This window comes from Montipora capricornis, chromosome 5 (genome assembly GCF_036669925.1).
Source record: "Montipora capricornis isolate CH-2021 chromosome 5, ASM3666992v2, whole genome shotgun sequence".
In the NCBI taxonomy this organism is placed as follows: Eukaryota; Metazoa; Cnidaria; class Anthozoa; order Scleractinia; family Acroporidae; genus Montipora; species Montipora capricornis.
The window spans coordinates 8,505,741-8,523,213 of record NC_090887.1 but is presented as its reverse complement, the minus strand read 5'-3'; the positions used below and the strand labels follow the sequence as shown (position 1 = coordinate 8,523,213).

Below are 17,473 nucleotides of genomic sequence, written 5' to 3'. Positions count from 1 at the left end.
TCATAGCAATTTCTTACAGCCATTTTCCACTAAAACACTCCATTTATATGATATTTGCCATTATTACGATAAAAGAAGCCCTACGAAAATAATGCGCTTTCGTTTGTAACTAATCCCAAACCATAGCATGACTTACCCGCACTTTCCTGTACTTTCAAAAACTGCTCGGTTCCTTCGCCTATAGCTATACACGAGCACCAACCTCTTACAACACCCTAATAAAAACCCCCCTTCATACTGCTCAGGTAAAGTTTACACACAACCATTATGTAACAACAGCCCATTTTCCGAAATTTCACTCGATAATTTCAACATTACATAAAATTGAAATATCTTTCTCTTTTCCCCTCTATTCCGCATACCAAGCACTAGTGATAAATTTTTAAGAACACTTAAAATTAATAAACATAAACATTAATAACAAACATAAACAATCAATTTTTAAAAATTAAAATTCTATCTTCACTGGCTTTTTCTCTCGTCTGTCTATTACATTTTGATATTCTTTTCACAATATCTCTCCCCAAACCACAGTCATTTAAACGCATTCTGCTCTTAGGCCAATTCAGTCCTAAGACCAATGACAACAAAAGAATCAAATTCGGATTTAAAGCACAACTAGTACTCCGTAGATACAGGTATCACCTGAACCAACCCAGTTCTAGCTCATGTAGTATTCCACCTTAAGATCATCAGAGACTTAGCTTTAGACATCAGGCTCAAAATGTCAAATAACTAATACACCTTTTTTGTTTTGGCTATATTATTATAATTTACAGCTTCCAAGAAATTTGAACGAAGCCTTGCAACAAAACAGAGTGGTTGCAGTTAAAGATGTCCAAAGCGTAAGTATAATAACATTTATCTTTTACGTTCTTAAACTACTCGTAGTGTTGGAGAATAGTAAGGTCAGCCCTGGCGGTCTTCATCTTGAGATTGTATTCACTCGAAAACCAGTCTACAGGCATCAAACTCAAGTAATTGTCGTAGAAATCATAAGAATATTTTGTTTCAGTCATCGGCCTTAAATAATGCCTTATATCATATTCACATTGAACTCGCTTCATCTTACTAATAATTTTAGCAGTAAGATCTTACACCGTTATTGGGGACTACCAACATCGAACTGTAAGTACTTCCAACACTCTTCACCTCTTTTTATTAAACGTGTTTCGTTTAAATATTCACTCCATTTTCAGACAAGTCTTGTCAGCAAGCAGTAAACGTGGATCTTCGCTTGTCACACCCACAAGTAACATCCGCCCAGTGAGTTTCTCTTTTAATAGCCTCCTCAGTTTTTCGGCCACACCTTTTTATATTATCACAATCGTTGTAATTAACAATCCCTCTAATCTCGCGCTACTTTTGCAACTAAGCAAGCGTTCTTACGCTTTGCAAATGTACTTATTTCCTTAGCCTACAGCTACATATTACCAGCCGCTGAGAACACTACGATCAGAGCCGTTAGAAACTGTTCAGGGAACCTTAGACGCAACGACAAGACATCATCGGCAAAACCCATCGCAATTTAATGTTTATTTCTATCCAACTGATCATCTTTTTTCCGAAATTTCACACGAGAATTTAACTGTATTTTCAAAGCATTCGAAAAATCCTTTTCATCTTTCTCTTCTCTTCCTCTTTTCCGCACAACACCTATTCATGATAATTTTTAAAAACAAATAAATATAAACATAAATCATAAGCTATTAAACCAGTTAAAGACTACTATAACACAATCATCATATCTACTTCCTCGTCTATTTCAGTCACCTGCCTTAATTTTCTCAATCCCTCCCCAGACACTAGTCAATGAAGAGACTCATTCCGTATCGGTTAGGTCGGTTAGGTCGGCCGGTGTCAATTTCTCAATCAGTGACACCAATAGTAAAATCAGAAATAAAAACGAAACTCTGTACGTAGAGAGAGACATAACACCTCAACCAACCCATTACCACCTCGTCTTGCCTTGAATCTTAACACCAAAATTAAGAACATACACAGTTCCCTCTTGTGTACCCTGTCAAATTTTACTATGTCGCCACACCATTCCTTTCCAATTTATTCATGAGGACATTCCCCTAAAATGCCCATCGCGACCGCCCCACCCCCAAAATTATTTATTTAAAGCCCTCCAGGTGTAACATGCCACTCCCATACATTACCTTGAAACACATTTAGGCTTCGACCTCATTTCATCTTATAGTTTGATTTACTTTTAACATCAACGCGAAGTTTCCTTTCTTTTTGTCAACAACACTGAATTGACATATAAACCATCCCTTTCCACCCTCCCCCCCCCCCCCCCCACGCACAATCTTAACCCAATCGTCTCCAAACACGACAAGCCCCAACTACCAACATAGACTAAATATGAAAGAAACCTTTCCACGAATACATGAATGGAGAATAAATCGTTTTCTTTTTAATTCGATGGTCACTCCACAATGCTTGGGAAAAAAAAAACATTTCCATTGCAGGAAAAACGATCTCGGAGAATGTGATCGATAATCTTCCACCTACTCAATGACACTCTACTCTATCCTCTATCTATAACTACGTGTTTTAAATATGCCTCTTGTCCAATAGAAAATTCAGTTTACCAATGCTTATTTTCAGCTGTCAACTACATGGCCTCATCGCTTCCTCTCACATCAATTCAACAATCGGGAATTTGGCAGATCAGTGGATGACCTTCAAAGATAAGTATTTCTTTTGACCTCATCAAGAAAATCCTGACTTTATTCTCCAAATTTGCTTTAACGACTTTCCTGATATAATATTTTATATATAACCTTAAATGTCCCTAATCAAGCAAGTCTCAGTTAACAGGGGACTGTCATAGGGACCCACATTCAGTTTTTGTACTTTGCAAACTTACACCCAGGACTGCACAGATGAAACAGATCCTGACCGAAGCCGGAAAAGAGCAGGACTTTTACGACAAGGTGATGATTGCTTCAAACAGTAAGTTAAGCTTTCTATCATTTTTGAATTCTTCGAAAATTTGTAAAGCCTTGAAAAACATTATCAAACCTTACTTATCCCAGTTAAAAGCAGGCGATATAGTGACAAATAGATACACGGAGGATTATAGGAAACCGTAAGTGCCTTTTTTGATTACCTCATCTTGATCTCTTAATTAAGGGAATTTTTATTTTCATTTTAGTTTTCCTGTATGTCGGCGACCCAGGTTCGTTTGCAACATAGCAGCCACAAAGTAATCGTCAATTGAAGCGTCCATTTAAAGACCCTTTACGTAAGCACAACCTTTCCCCTTCTTTCATTATATAAAATATTTATTTCGCAAGGCAAATGAAATAACACATTTATCACCAGTAAACTTATTTTTGAGCAGATCTTTTGGGGCGGTATAGCAAATTATATTTGCAGCTGGCAGTCATCTAGAAGTCGGACATCGTAAATTTCAAATCGTAAGTCCAATTACCAGCTCCTCATCGCATAAACATTTCTTTTGATTTAGTATACTAATTGTTTGCTGGTAACATTTTCCAAGGTCTGGTACTTCAACTTTGTTCAGCTGGCCCTTGCATAAAAAAAGTGGGACCTAACTATTGTGATGCCAGTTGGGATTTAATCAATGTAAGTCCCTTTCAAATTTTACCTAACTTTTTAATAGTTATATAGCATTAAAAAGTACTGATATACCTACCCAAATTTAATTTTTAAAATTTTCAGCTGTAAACAAGCAAGCAGATAAACAGACCCGTTAGTAACATTCCTACTGTAAGTACATGGCACTATCAATGTCTTAATCTTTTTTTTTTTTTTTTTTTTGGTTAACTTCATTCTCCTGACATCATATTTGATATTTACGTTCAAAATCAGGTACACAAAGCCAAATAAAATGCGCTCAAAATCACCAATAACATGCGGACTTAATGAAAACAATATTTCATCCTAAAACGTGATTTTTCTTTAATAGGCAAGAGGCGTCCCGTCAACTTCCTTTACATGTTCTGCACAAACAGATAAGAACTATTTGATGACAAAGTGTTGCGAGCAATCGCTCCTCGTCGAAGTATTTTTCACAAATATGAGGGTTACTGATGCATAGAGGCTATATATAGACAACTTTCGTCATCCTCTCTTTGAAAACCACCAAGGTTTCATAGTCATCATATACAGTAGGGACATGTAATTTTATGGGGCCTTCTCCTAACCCTCTCCAACTCAGTTGACAATTCACCCAGCCCGGTACAGTACCCTTCCTACGTACGTCAGGTCATTTGAAAACTACAATAACATCATAAGGACATGTAATTTTAATGGGACCCTCTCCTACTCCCCTGCTCCTCAGTTGACCATTCACTCTCCCCCCTCCTCCTCCGAGTCCAGTAGCACAGTACCCTTTTTACGTACATGAGGTCATTCGAAAACCACCATGGCATCATAAGGACATGTAATTCTAATGGGACCCTCTCCTACTCCCTTGCTCCTCAGTTGACCATTAATCCTCCCCTCCCCTCCCCTCCCCCCCCCCTACTTCAAACCCGGTAGCACAGTACCCTTTTTACGTACATGAGGTCATTACGTAATTTTGATCACTTTCCCTTCCATTCTCCCTAACACACTTTTCCGTCGTGATTTAAGTTGTCATGCTCTAAGAATGGAACAGTCTAAAATTAACACCTAAACAAAGCCAATAAACAAATAACGATTTGAAGCGATTAGAACGATATAACAAAGATAATTTTAAGTTCTTACCAATTCAATTTTTTAAAAGAATACTAATTTCCCCTTACCCTACGAGCAGAATCTCTTTCGATCTTCCTAGGTAAGTCGAGAAGAGGAATGAAGAATCTGCCAGCTGCCTCGACATTTCGTATTGAGTATGAGTTAAAAATTCAAACGTATTCGGGAGTCATTCACGCGTGACCCGCAAAACCAAAACAAACAGTTCTGGATACCTTCGAATAACTCTGGCAAACACACGACAACCGAGGAATCATTTCCGTGGAAACTCAAGATACTTCAAGTTTTTAAACTGCTATTTCAATTTTTACTGAAAAATTAATAGCTTTCTCAATTATGGCAAACCAGTTTCGGTAACCGACATACGGAAGAAATACTGGGAATTTAGACAATTAAAAATTGTCATGCTGTTGTAAATTTAAAAAATATTGATTACGCGTGTCGATTGATCATGCGCACAAAATATAAAAAACAGGTTTGACAAGTCAAGACTGGACTGACTCATCCATTTCTTTGGCTCAGCGGCAAATCAAAGAAAGTCTAGGTGACTGTCAGAGTCTTATTTCCTCTTACCGACTTATCTAGGGAGATCGAAAGAGACTCTGCTCGCAAAGTAATCTCCCCTTATTCTATTGATACTCAAATTTCATCATCCCTTATATTGCTGAGCTTGAAGATAAATAGCGAAATCAAAAATATCTTGGAAAATACTAGAGGGGATTTTTTTTTTCACCATAAACTAAAATATGCACAGCCCGTAAAGCAAAAAGATTAAAACGTTTCTCATTCGGTCAAAGTCGCACTAAGAAAATGGATAAAATTGAAATTACCTTAGAAAGATAGAGGCTTAATTAAGAAGAATGATAAGTACTGGACAAAAACGAAACTAATAGACGATGAATAGGCAGAGCAAGGATCAGTTTAATGCTCCGAAGATATCCCTTTTTTTAAAGTTCTTGTTTGTTTCAAGATATTCCCTACCCTCTTAGATTGATACTAAACCAAATTCACAAATTTTAATGGACTCATTTGAAAATGAAACCATCTTTATTTTCAGATAACAATTCCTTAGCTTTCTTAGACGAGAAACTGTGTTGACCAGTACATAACTTAAAAGGCCGTAAGTATATTCGTCACCTTTGCAGATGAATTACCAATGTTCACCTAGCATACTATACAGTTACTTCTGAAACTTTGTTTTTATCTTTTATTCTAATTCAAGAAGTTCTTTTCAGGATAAAAAAATTGGAGGAAAATCAGTCTGGTAGGCCTCACTTCGCAAATGAGGATCACTGCGGACCAAGCTAAGGTAGTCCAAGTTGTCAGCATCACTCTTAAGGTAATTACATTTTTTTTATATTCCTTATATAAATATATAAAGTATTTCCATTTACTCGCTCTTGTCACTCAGCCTATTTTAAACTTAAAACAGAATATTTCAAGCAGAACACAACCAGTGAAGAATTCGGAAACTCGCAAGGCCATCTGCTAAGATTCAGACTGTAAGTAAAATTTCCTATCGATCGTCTGTCACAAAATTGTATGCGCCTCTTACTTCTTTTTTGTTAATTACGACACCTGTTTGACAATGACTGCACATAAGGCAAATTGAACATATTTCTTCCAAATGATCTCAAAACATTAAAATTTCCCCTTCTATTTCTTTTTCGATAACGTTAAAAATAGCATTTTTCTTACAATAAAGATCGCATATTTCAAAGTGTTAAAGCAAACAATAAACTTTTATTCTTACAAGTAAATGTTTAAAACTAAAACTAAACATTGGGAGCGATTACTAACATGTATCAGAAAATATAATTAATAGCAGGTATTACGTATAAAAAATATGAATATTTAAGTAAGAACCGTTAGATTTCAAACACCTTAAGACAGATAGAGCAAAATCCCCCTTTCCCCTACCCTCTCTGTTCAGTTGTGTGACTGTACCCAACCCCTACCATTCCTCCCAACTCAAGTGCAAAAAAACATTTCACCATCAATATCGCATCTGTTACCATTTCTGTTAGTCGATAAGTAATCTTTATTGGATACCATGCACTTTTTTTTGCAGACGGTGCATGATAACCTGGAAGTCGTCATATTTTCATGAGGACATGTAATCTAACTGTACCCCTCCCCCTCCCTGACCACTCCTTCCTTGTACAGCAGCTTTTATCTTTAGCATATAAGACCATTATATTTCCATTTTCTCAAAATCCCTTGATTACCCTTCCCTTTGGTAGACTAGTTTCGTGGTCATGCAATTCTCGATATTCTAGAGCTAAATCGTGAAAATATGCAATACCGTAATTCACGTTAACTCAGCCAATTTACAAATGACAATATTTCAAATACCCGTTTTCTTTAAATGCATTTTGATTTGTCCAACGTTCTAGCAAGTTACAACAATTCAAGTCTTATGTTAACGCTTCCCTCTCCACAACCTTAATACCAATTTTTAAATATAAAAATACTTTTTGTCACTAAAATGTCTATTGTCTTTACCCCTTGTCAAAAAATATCTTAAACATTTATCTTTTAGATAACACTCTTTTTCTACAGCGAACACATACATATCTTTCTAAATCTTTATTTCATTTCTTAAATCGTTAGCCAGAGTGGATCAAGACCGAAAAGCCCGACCAGACAACTCTGCAATGAATTTTTGCAAGGAGATAATGCGTGTTAGATGTCATGATAGAAGCTATGATATTGAAAATGTAAGTATATTTTTTCTTTTAATTTTGTTTCAGGGGTTGATAGCAAGCCAGTCAAATTAGAGATGAGAACAGGTATTATATGACCCAACTTTCAAGAGGCTTGAGTGAAGGATAGCCTACATTGGACAACCTGGTAAGAACTTGCTTTGATTCATGATCTTTCAACACCAAACATTCATTTTCATCATGATCCATAATCAGCCTTTCACCTGCACCATTTATCCAAACCATTCATTATTACATTTCTTATTATTCACTCACATGATTTAACACCATCCCTTAAAACTGATTGTAATTATTAACACTCACAAATTATTACCTTCAACTATTCAACATTTTTATTTGTCAAATCATTATGCTAACTAAGGAGTTTTCTTAATCATACATATTAAATTATTTATTCTTTTCATTTTCTCCCATTTCATCTTTTAGGGATAATCATCAATTCCTGGCTATTTTCGTGCATTTTCATCCATTTCTGTCCATTTCATGCATATTCATCGATTTCAGTCCATTTTCATGCACATTCATCGATTTCATGCATGTTCATTGATTTCTGTCCATTTCATGCGTATTCATTGATTCCTGTCTATTTCATGCTTTTTCATGAATATTTGTCGATTTCATGAACATTTATCAATTCCTGTCGATTTCAGGAATATATATCGATTTCATGAATATATATAGATTTTATGAATATTTATCGATTCCTGTCGATTTTATAAATATTTATTGATTAAATGAATATTTATAAATTTCATGAATGTTTATAAATTCCTGTCGATTTTGGGAATTTTTGAGTGATTTTATGAATATTTATCAATTTCATGAATATTTAACAATTCATGCTGATTTCATGGATATTTATAAATTTTATGAATATTCATCAATTCCTGTCGATTTCGTGAATATTTATCAATTACATGAATATTTAACGATTTCTGTCGATTTCATGAATATTTATCAATAACATGAATATTTATTGATTTCATGGATATTTATAAATTTCATGAATATTCACCAATTCCTGTCGATTTCATGAATATTTATCAATTACATGAATATTTACCGATTTCAAGAATATTTATCGATTCCTGTCAATTTTGTGAATATTTAGCGATTTCATGAATATTCATCAATTTCATAAATATTTACCGATTTCATGAATATTTATCAATTCCTGTCGATTTCATCGGTAATTATGCATGAAATCGATAAATATTCATGAAATTTATAAATATTCATGAAATCGACAGGAATTGTTAAATATTAATGAAATTGACAGGAATCGATAAATATTCATGAAATACATGAATATTTATGAAATCGACATGAATCATTTATTATTCATGAAATTTATAAATATTCATGTAATTGGTAAATATTCATGAAATTGTATTTCATGAAATTGTATTTCATGAATATTTATCGATTCCTGTCGATGAATATTTACCAATTACATGAATATTTATAAATTTCATGAATATTAAATGATTCCTGTCGATTTCATAAATATTCATGTATTTCATGAATATTTATTGATTTCTGTCAAATTCATGAATATTTAACGATTCCTGTAGATTTCATGAATATTTATAAATTTCATGAATATTCATCAATTCCTGTCGATTTCATGAATATTTACCAATTACATGAATATTTATAAATTTCATGAATATTAAATGATTCATGTCGATTTCATAAATATTCATGTATTTCATGAATATTTAGCGATTCCTGTCAATTTCATGAATATTTAACGATTCCTGTCGATTTCATGAATATTTATCAATTTCATGGATATTTATAAATTTCATGAATATTTGTCAATTACATGAATATTTATGAATTTCATGAATATTTATCGATTTCATGCATAATTACCGATGAAATCGATAGAAATTGATAAATATTCATGAAATCGGTAAATATTTATGAAATTGATAAATATTCATGAAATCGACAGGAATTGATGAATATTCATGAAATTTATAAATAATCATGTAATTGATAAATATTCATAAAATCGACAGGAATCGATAAATATCAATTTTTATCATGAATATTTATCAATTTCATGCATATTTATCGATTTTATGAATATTTATCAATCCCTGTGAATATTTATTGCTTTATGAATATTATCGATTCCTGGGTATTTCATGCATATTTAACTGCAGACAGAACTGTTTCGGCCTTCTGGGCCTCATCAGTGCAGTGCTGATGTCTAGGATGGAGGATAAGCTTAAAAAGCCACCCCAATGTCCCACATATGTGGTACATCTAAGCCATGCCAGAGTGCTCAAACTAGCAAGCTAGTGAGCATGTGCAATTGCTAGCAGCAATGACTCATCCAAGTAGAGTGCTCAATTTGGACATGAAAGCGAAAGCTTTGTAATGTTAAAGAGCTACATCTAACTGCAAACAATACTGCTTCAGCCTCATCAGTGCAGTGCTAATGTCTTGGATGGAGGTTAAGCTTAAAAAGCCACCCCTAATGTCCCACACATGTGGTACATGGAAACCATGCCAGAATGCTCAAACTAGCGAGCTAATGAGCATGCGCAATTGCTAGCGGCAATAACATGTCCTAGTAGAGTGCTCAATCTGGACATGAAAGCAAAAGATTTGTAATCTTAGAGAGCTACATTTAACGGCAGACAATACTGCTTCAGCCTCATCAGTGCAGTGCTGATGTCTAGGATGGAGGATAAGCTTAAAAAGCCACCCCAAATGTCCCATACATGTGGTACATCTAAGCCATGTCAGAGTGCTCAAACTATTAAGATAGTGAGCGTGCGCAATTGCTAGCTGCAATGACTCATCCAAGTAGAGTGCTCAATTTGGACATGAAAGCAAAAGCTTTGTAATGCCAAAAAGCTACATCAACTGCAGACAGTACCACTTCGGCCTTCTCAGTGCAGTGCTGATGTCTAGGGAGGATAAGCTTAAAAAGCCACCCCAAACGTCCCACACATGTGGTACATTTAAGCCATGCCAGAGTGCTCAAATTAGTAAGCTACTGAGCATGCGCAATTGCTAGCGGCAATGACTCATCCAAGTGGAGTGCTCAATTTGGACATGAAAGCAAAAGCTTTGTTATGTTAAAAGGCTACATCCAACTGCAAACAATACTGCTTCAGCCTCATCAGTGCAGTGCTGATCGGTAAGGATGGAGGTTAAACTTAAAAAGCCACCCCAAATGTCCCACACGTGGTACATCGAAGCCATGCCAGAGTGCTCAAACTAGCACGCTAATGAGCATGCGCGATTGCTAGCGGCAATGACTCATCCTTGTAGAATGCTCAATTTGCTTCAGCCTCATAAGTGCAGTGCTGATGTCTCGGATGGAGGTTAAGCTTATAAAGCCACTCCTAATGTCCCACACATGTGGTACATGGAAACCATGCCAGAATGCTTAAACTAGCGAGCTAATGAGCATGCGCAATTGCTAGCGGCAATAACTCATCCTAGTAGAGTGTTCAATTTGGACATGAAAGCAAAAGATTTGTAATGTTAGAGAGCTACATCTAACGGCAGACAATACTGCTTCAGCCTCATCAGTGCAGCGCTGATGTCTAGGATGGAGGATAAGCTTAAAAAGCCACCCCAATGTCCCACATATGTGGTACATCTAAACCTTGCCAGAGTGCTCAAACTAGCGAGCTAATGAGCATGCGCAATTGCTATTGGAGTGCTTAATTTGGACATGAAATGAAGATCTTTGTAATGCTAAAAAGCTACCTCTAACTGCAGACAAGTACTGTTTCGCACTTCTGGGCCTCATCCGTGCAGTGCTGATGTCAAAGGATGGAGGTTAAGCTAAAAAAGCCACCGCGAATGTCCCACAAGTGGTACATCAAAGCCATGCCAGAGAGCTCAAACGAGCGAGCTAATGAGCATGCGCAATTGCTGGTGACAATCCTAGTAGAGTGCTCAATTTGGACATGAAAGGAAATGCTTTGTAATGCCAGAGCTACATATTGATCGATTCGTGTCCATTCATACATATTCATTGTTTCCTTTTCATTCATGCATATTCATTAATCCCTGGCCATTCTATGCATATTCATTGATTCCTGGCAATTCATGCATATTCATCAATTTCATGTATATTCATCAATATTTCATGCATATTCCAAATATTGATTTCAGGCACATTTATTAATTAATTCATGCATATTCAGTGGTTCCTGTCCATTTCATGATTATTCATCGATTTCTAGCATATTCAATGTTCCAGTCATTTCATGCGTATTCATCGATTCTATATGAGCATATTCATTGATTCCTCATGCATATATAATGCACTTTTTAACTTTACAGACTGCTAAGATTCTGAGTTGGAATCCTGTCTTCAGAATTCGTCATTCCCGAAAGTACTTCTCTATTAGCCCCACAATGCATTCTGAGAAACACTGGAGTAAAAAGGTTCTTGCCTTGGTTCCAGGCTTTCCCGGTTTCCTCCTTCATGACACCAGCCCCCCTCCCCCAGGTCTCAAAAAGCAGAAACGACAGTTTTCAAGTGCTTCAATTTTTATTGTCATTTTACAAAATATAATTTTTTCCTCATCTGTCGACCTATTTCATATAAAAAACATCATTGCGTTTTTACAGTCTCGCCACCAGAGACAAATTCTTGTTAGAATTACGGAATAAGGTCAAGTCACTACTAATTCTCGTATTAACTGAAAAAAAGTTCATTGACTTACGTACCAAAGTAAGGCGATTTGAGGAAAAACTCCAACGAATTACGTATATTGTCTCTAGCAAATATTGTGGAATCGTAAACGGACGGTCTTTATCAGTTTGTCGATGTACATTCGTAGATTATGGAATTGTTCCGGTAATCGTCCGAGTGACAGAGGAAATTCTCTAAAATTACCGTAACAAGTTAACATGATCAAGAAATAGTAAACAATAAAATGTTTTTGCTAATGAACTTTGCATCACTAATAGCTCTTTTGGAGCGACTCAAAAGGATTTATTACGATAGTAACGATAGCTTGGATTAAAGAAAACAATTTTACATCTTAATTGCCGAATATACTATCCTCATAGATAAAACAAGCCAACATTATTCCGGATTTTGTTTCGTCTTGCTTGTAAGCGAATTTTGCATCAAGACTAAGGCCAAGTGAAAGGTCATTCATACCAATTTGAAACTCGGGCAGGACAAGTTCCCGTTTGAGAAAAATTTAAATTACTCCGTTACACAAGAAAAGCAAATGGCAAAGCCAAGAAACCCTACCTGCCGATTGGTATTTAGAAGTTATAAACTAAACTTCTGTAATTTGAAAATGAAAGATGTGATAAACTAATGATTTATCAAGGTATCGTGCATTGTGATATTTCTTCCCATAATACAAAATCAATACCGTTTGAATACGATACTGCGATACAACAACAAAATATTCTTCCTCCACATTTTAGACAAAGCTCTTTCATTAAGACTTATCTCTGAAACAAGCTGTGCATATAGCCTTTGTTTAGCGATACTTAATATGCAGACAAGATGGCGAACACTTTAACTCGAGGTTCAGACTCTTATTGCTACAAAGAAGTCAATGTTGGAAGGAAGTCTAAATTGTCCACGTATCGCACATCGTTTGGCAGGCCTTGAATCGAGATATGTACACTAATGTATCGTAAAGAAGGTAAAGATGCAACCCTAGTCCTAAAGTGCCTATCACCTCAACACACTTTTCCATTTTATTTATTCTCTGAAATCGTCCCAAATAGATCGTGTTATTTTCTGAACCTTTTGATTGAAATTTCACTTTTTATTGGCTTTGAAAGACGGGAAAAGTGATCAAACTTTGGTCAATAACCGAGCAATGAAGGGGAATGGGTTCAATACCGAGTTGACGTCACAGACTGCTTTGCATTGAGATAATTATTTAAAACAGTGATGCAAATTAATTTGTGACGTCAACCCGGTATCGAACCCATTCCCCTTCATTGCTCGGTTATGGATCAAAGTGAGACCACTTTTTCCAAGCCAATTAAAAAGTGAAATTTCCATCAAAAGGTTCTGAAAACAAAACGATGTATTTGGGACGATTTCGGAGCATAAATAAAGTGGAAACGTGTGTTAAGGTGATATGCACTTTAACTTCTTCCAACTAAAAATACCATTTGTTTTCACGCCAGTGATAATAGCTACAACGAATAGTGCTAAACCTTCGCACAGGCAAACCAACCCGAGTCATCCAAACCACACCCATTTCCACAATTATCTCGATTAACTGTGGTTCTCAACCGAGTTTTCTCTGTCCACTGGTGGAGGCACGTTGGATATGGTGCTGGGATTGGAGGAACCCATTGTAAGGTATCCAGCCACACCTGCAGTACCCGTCAGGTAGCCGGCCACAGAGGGTTTGTCCGAAATGAAGAGATCATGTTTCTGGTCTCTGTAAGAGGCCAACACTGAAGAAGCTTCTAGAATTTTGTTTTTCTGCGAATGAACAGAATACAACTAATTAAAAAAATGCCAACTAGTATGATATCCTTTTAACTTTGTGCTAATTAACCTCACTGAACTCGTTTGGCCGCTGATTTTTTTCAATTTTAAACATGGTAACAAGGCCAATAAGTTTGATTAACATAAGTATAACAAAATGATATAATTGCCGCCATTTTTACATTTGCGCTCTAGATGCTATTGAAAAAATTGACTAATTTAAGGTGGCTCCATCAGCCTTCATATAATAATGCACGCATTTTGATTCGTTCCCACCTATGATCTATTAGAGGACAGATGCATAGCTGACGTCATCATCAAAAACTTTTGATTCTGTATTACATAAAACAAATAGTGTGGTAAGAACATTAGTGACATTATGCGATACGTTCTTGTTCTTAACACATTTTGACGTCATCTGTGATCTATTACTGAACAGACGCACGGCAATACGCAATCTGTTTGTTAATTGCACTTCACGACGTGAAGGTCACGTGGGGAACGTGAGCAGTTTCGTTGTACAATTTACGCGCCGAACAACGTAAACTAAGCGCTAAGTGATTAGAAAAGCACAGTAACATTTTCAAATGACGTTCTCGAAGCCGTCGTTGTTGTCATTGCTTACGCTTTCTAATAATCGTCTTTTTACCTCCATTCCATGCGTCAGATCTCGTAACATGGCCTTCAGAGCTTTGTCAATCTGCGCCTTCGTCGCTGCTTGGTTCTCCACTTTCAATGTTCCGTTCAACAGACCAAGAAGATACTGGACCAGCTCAAATTGAAGAGCCTGAAAAAGAGAAAGCAGTAGAGATGCATCGCTAACGTAATCGCCAATTGCCTTGCCTCCCAGAACAAGCTTAAGTATATTGCGAGTTGTTCGACATCTGTGGCTGACAGGAATGAAATTAAACGAAATTAAAATGTCTCTGACTTATTCCAATAGACCACTTTCGATATATTAAAATTCAGCTTGGCAGCGAGGCCTAGAGGACACAAACAAAGGAAACTGAATGATCTCAATTCTTTTGTTTGTGTCCTAAGCCTCCCTATCAAGCTGAATTTTAATATTTATTTATTTATTTAGCTTCGCCTAACTGGAATACAATATAAATATATACGTAAAAATAGAAAAAATAATACAAGGAGAAAAGAAAAAAAAAATTATTAGGCGGGGAGACCACTACAGCATAGCCAATTACAGTGGATCCCTCGTTAATTATTTATATAAAAATACTTAATAATTAAAGCTACTAATATGTAAGCATGAAACTTGAGAGGAAACAAAGCGGAAGTCCAAATTGCTAGAAGCAGCACGTTAGCGGGCATAGGAGAGACCTTGCTGTGTTACACCTAGGACAGATTGTTCTCCAGGTTCTAATGTCGTCAATGTCGTACAAGTTCAGAGCCTTTTTATAATATTGAAGTAATAAACTTTTAAATGAAGCTAGAGAGATGTGCCTTGTGCGTAGCTCAGCGGGAAGAACATTCCATGCGCGGCACGCGCGTATGAAAAATGAACGTTGATAGGTAACAGTTCTACATCGGTTAGGAATATAAGTAATAGCACTGCTGCTCGATGTCCTAGTAGATCTCGCAAATTGTCTAATTACAGGACAAATATCGAAAGTGGTATATTACGAAAGTGGTATATTACCGTAGACACGTTGCTTAACCTCTCTTCTTATACACTTATTTACTCGGTGTTAAATATTACCATTTTCTCTTGGTATCGTATAAGTCTTTATTATATGGACGGGAGTGCTTTACCGGGAACTAAAACACTCGTAGAACCAATAACGCGAGTGGTCATATTGAGCAACGACGTAACGATTCCCGCCATTTTTTCCCGCCTTTTTTGTTTGATTGAAACCCAGTATTTGTATTGAAGCCTGCTTTTTCAAACTTAACCCTGTATCAGATTTATTTCATATAATAAGAAGAAAATTACACATTAGCTCGAAGATATGAATTTTATGTTCTCGTCGCAAGAACAATAGGGAGCTTAAGCACGCACGTTTTTGAGACCCGGACGGCAACCGGAAGAGAACATTTTGCGTGCCAGGACAATGGTGTCTCCCAGATTTTCATACTAATTATCTCTAATGGAGCAAAGATACTTAGCAATGTAAATGTGGTTGTGTGAAGACAAGTTAAAATGGAAAACAGCTCACTTCCGGTTGCCGCCCGCGTCTCAAAAGCGTCGCGTGCTCAAGCTCCCTAATATCTCACGAGTGAGCGCGTCTCGCCACTGTGTAATATCCTCTATATCTTGTCCATTTGTCTTATTTTCACTAGCCTTTGTATAGTATCTATATCATCGATAAGGGACTGATCTTCAAAAATACAAATAAATACCTGTGATACGAGCTCTGTATGGTTCTTTTCAAACATTTTATAAAGTGCTTCACAAGCCGCCCCACTACACCGCGTCTGGTATCCATAGCCTTGATCACGTGACTAATACAGTCGCCAACTTGGCCCATATGCTCCGAGCACAGATCTACAAAATGTTGACAAGTACAGCTGAATAACAAGGGCTTCATGGTGCTAAGCATATATGCCACAACGCGTCACAATGCTACACCAAGTAGCGTGAATTTCATTATGCGGCTGTATTGTAGCTATGCTTACAATCAACGAGATGCTTCCGTGAAGCATACACTGGGTTGCCTGTGGTACGTGTTACAGAAAATCAGAAGGTACTGAATTGTGTGGTATTGAACTACAGCATTCCAGTCTCTGAAGAATAACAAATAAAAGAGAAGCGACAAACATTGGCTTCTGGGCTGACATGTTGATAATTTTCAAGTTCCCTCACAACTTCTTTTCACCACAAGTTTAAGCGTGCCCTCTGAGCATCTGACAGCTTTGTAATACCAAAGTTCACTGAATATAATCCCTGTCCGGCGGGGTTAGTTTCTGGATGGGAGTCCAAAACAATATACCCCTCACAAAACAGAAGCATCGGACCGAAAATACTATCAACGCTAACAAATGCGAACTCAGCAAGGTATAGATTTTTGTTAGCTTGCTTTACGCAAAACAAGAACATCATTCTAAAAGCTTATTCTACGCAAAAAGTAGGTTCTAGAGGTAATTTTGAGAGTGGAAATCAAGGTTACGCGGCAGACGGCAAATACAAACTCACGATTTAATTCAGTTAACACACCAGAAAGACGCTAACCTCATTTTGACAAGAAAATGCTTTACTATTGCCATAAAAACTATCCAGTTAAGCTCGCATATCATAAAACATGATGAATTCATAAAGGCCACCTTTTCCATAGAACAATTTTTTTAAACAAACAACATATTTGCTATTTAATAGAGGCAAAAACCCCTAAATCGTGTCAAATATGCGCAATATTGCAACAAACTAAATTTCAGGATCAAACCGTTTACATGAAGAACCTTTTCCTTGAATAATGAAGCACAAAATACACGACAAGCCTCCTTTCAAATAATTCTTGGCTGTCACATTTCCAGTTATTTTTTTTACCTAAAGACTGTGCAGAGTTGATCACAGATCCACGCAAGGTGTTCGATTCGTTCTCTGTCTGTTGAACCCATAAGT

The 17,473-nt window shown here is 36.4% G+C and overlaps 1 protein-coding gene across 4 annotated transcripts in view; it reads right to left on the bottom strand.

The window, feature by feature from the left end:
- Window positions 1–11,954: 11,954 nt before the first annotated feature.
- The window catches only part of LOC138049380 (dnaJ homolog subfamily C member 13-like), a 28,407-nt gene continuing 22,888 nt past the window's right edge, over window positions 11,955–17,473 (bottom strand). For 2 of the 4 annotated variants that reach the window (XM_068895632.1, XM_068895630.1), the window contains 3 exons: window positions 16,255–16,399; window positions 14,549–14,686; window positions 11,955–13,893 (listed from right to left, as the gene is read on the bottom strand). In XM_068895632.1, the coding sequence (XP_068751733.1) occupies window positions 13,681–13,893; window positions 14,549–14,686; window positions 16,255–16,290 (387 nt within the window). In that variant the 5' untranslated portion in view covers window positions 16,291–16,399 and the 3' untranslated portion in view covers window positions 11,955–13,680. Of the gene's footprint in view, window positions 13,894–14,548; window positions 14,687–16,254 lie in introns of all 4 variants that reach the window. The other 2 variants (XM_068895631.1, XM_068895633.1) reach the window with 2 other exon arrangements.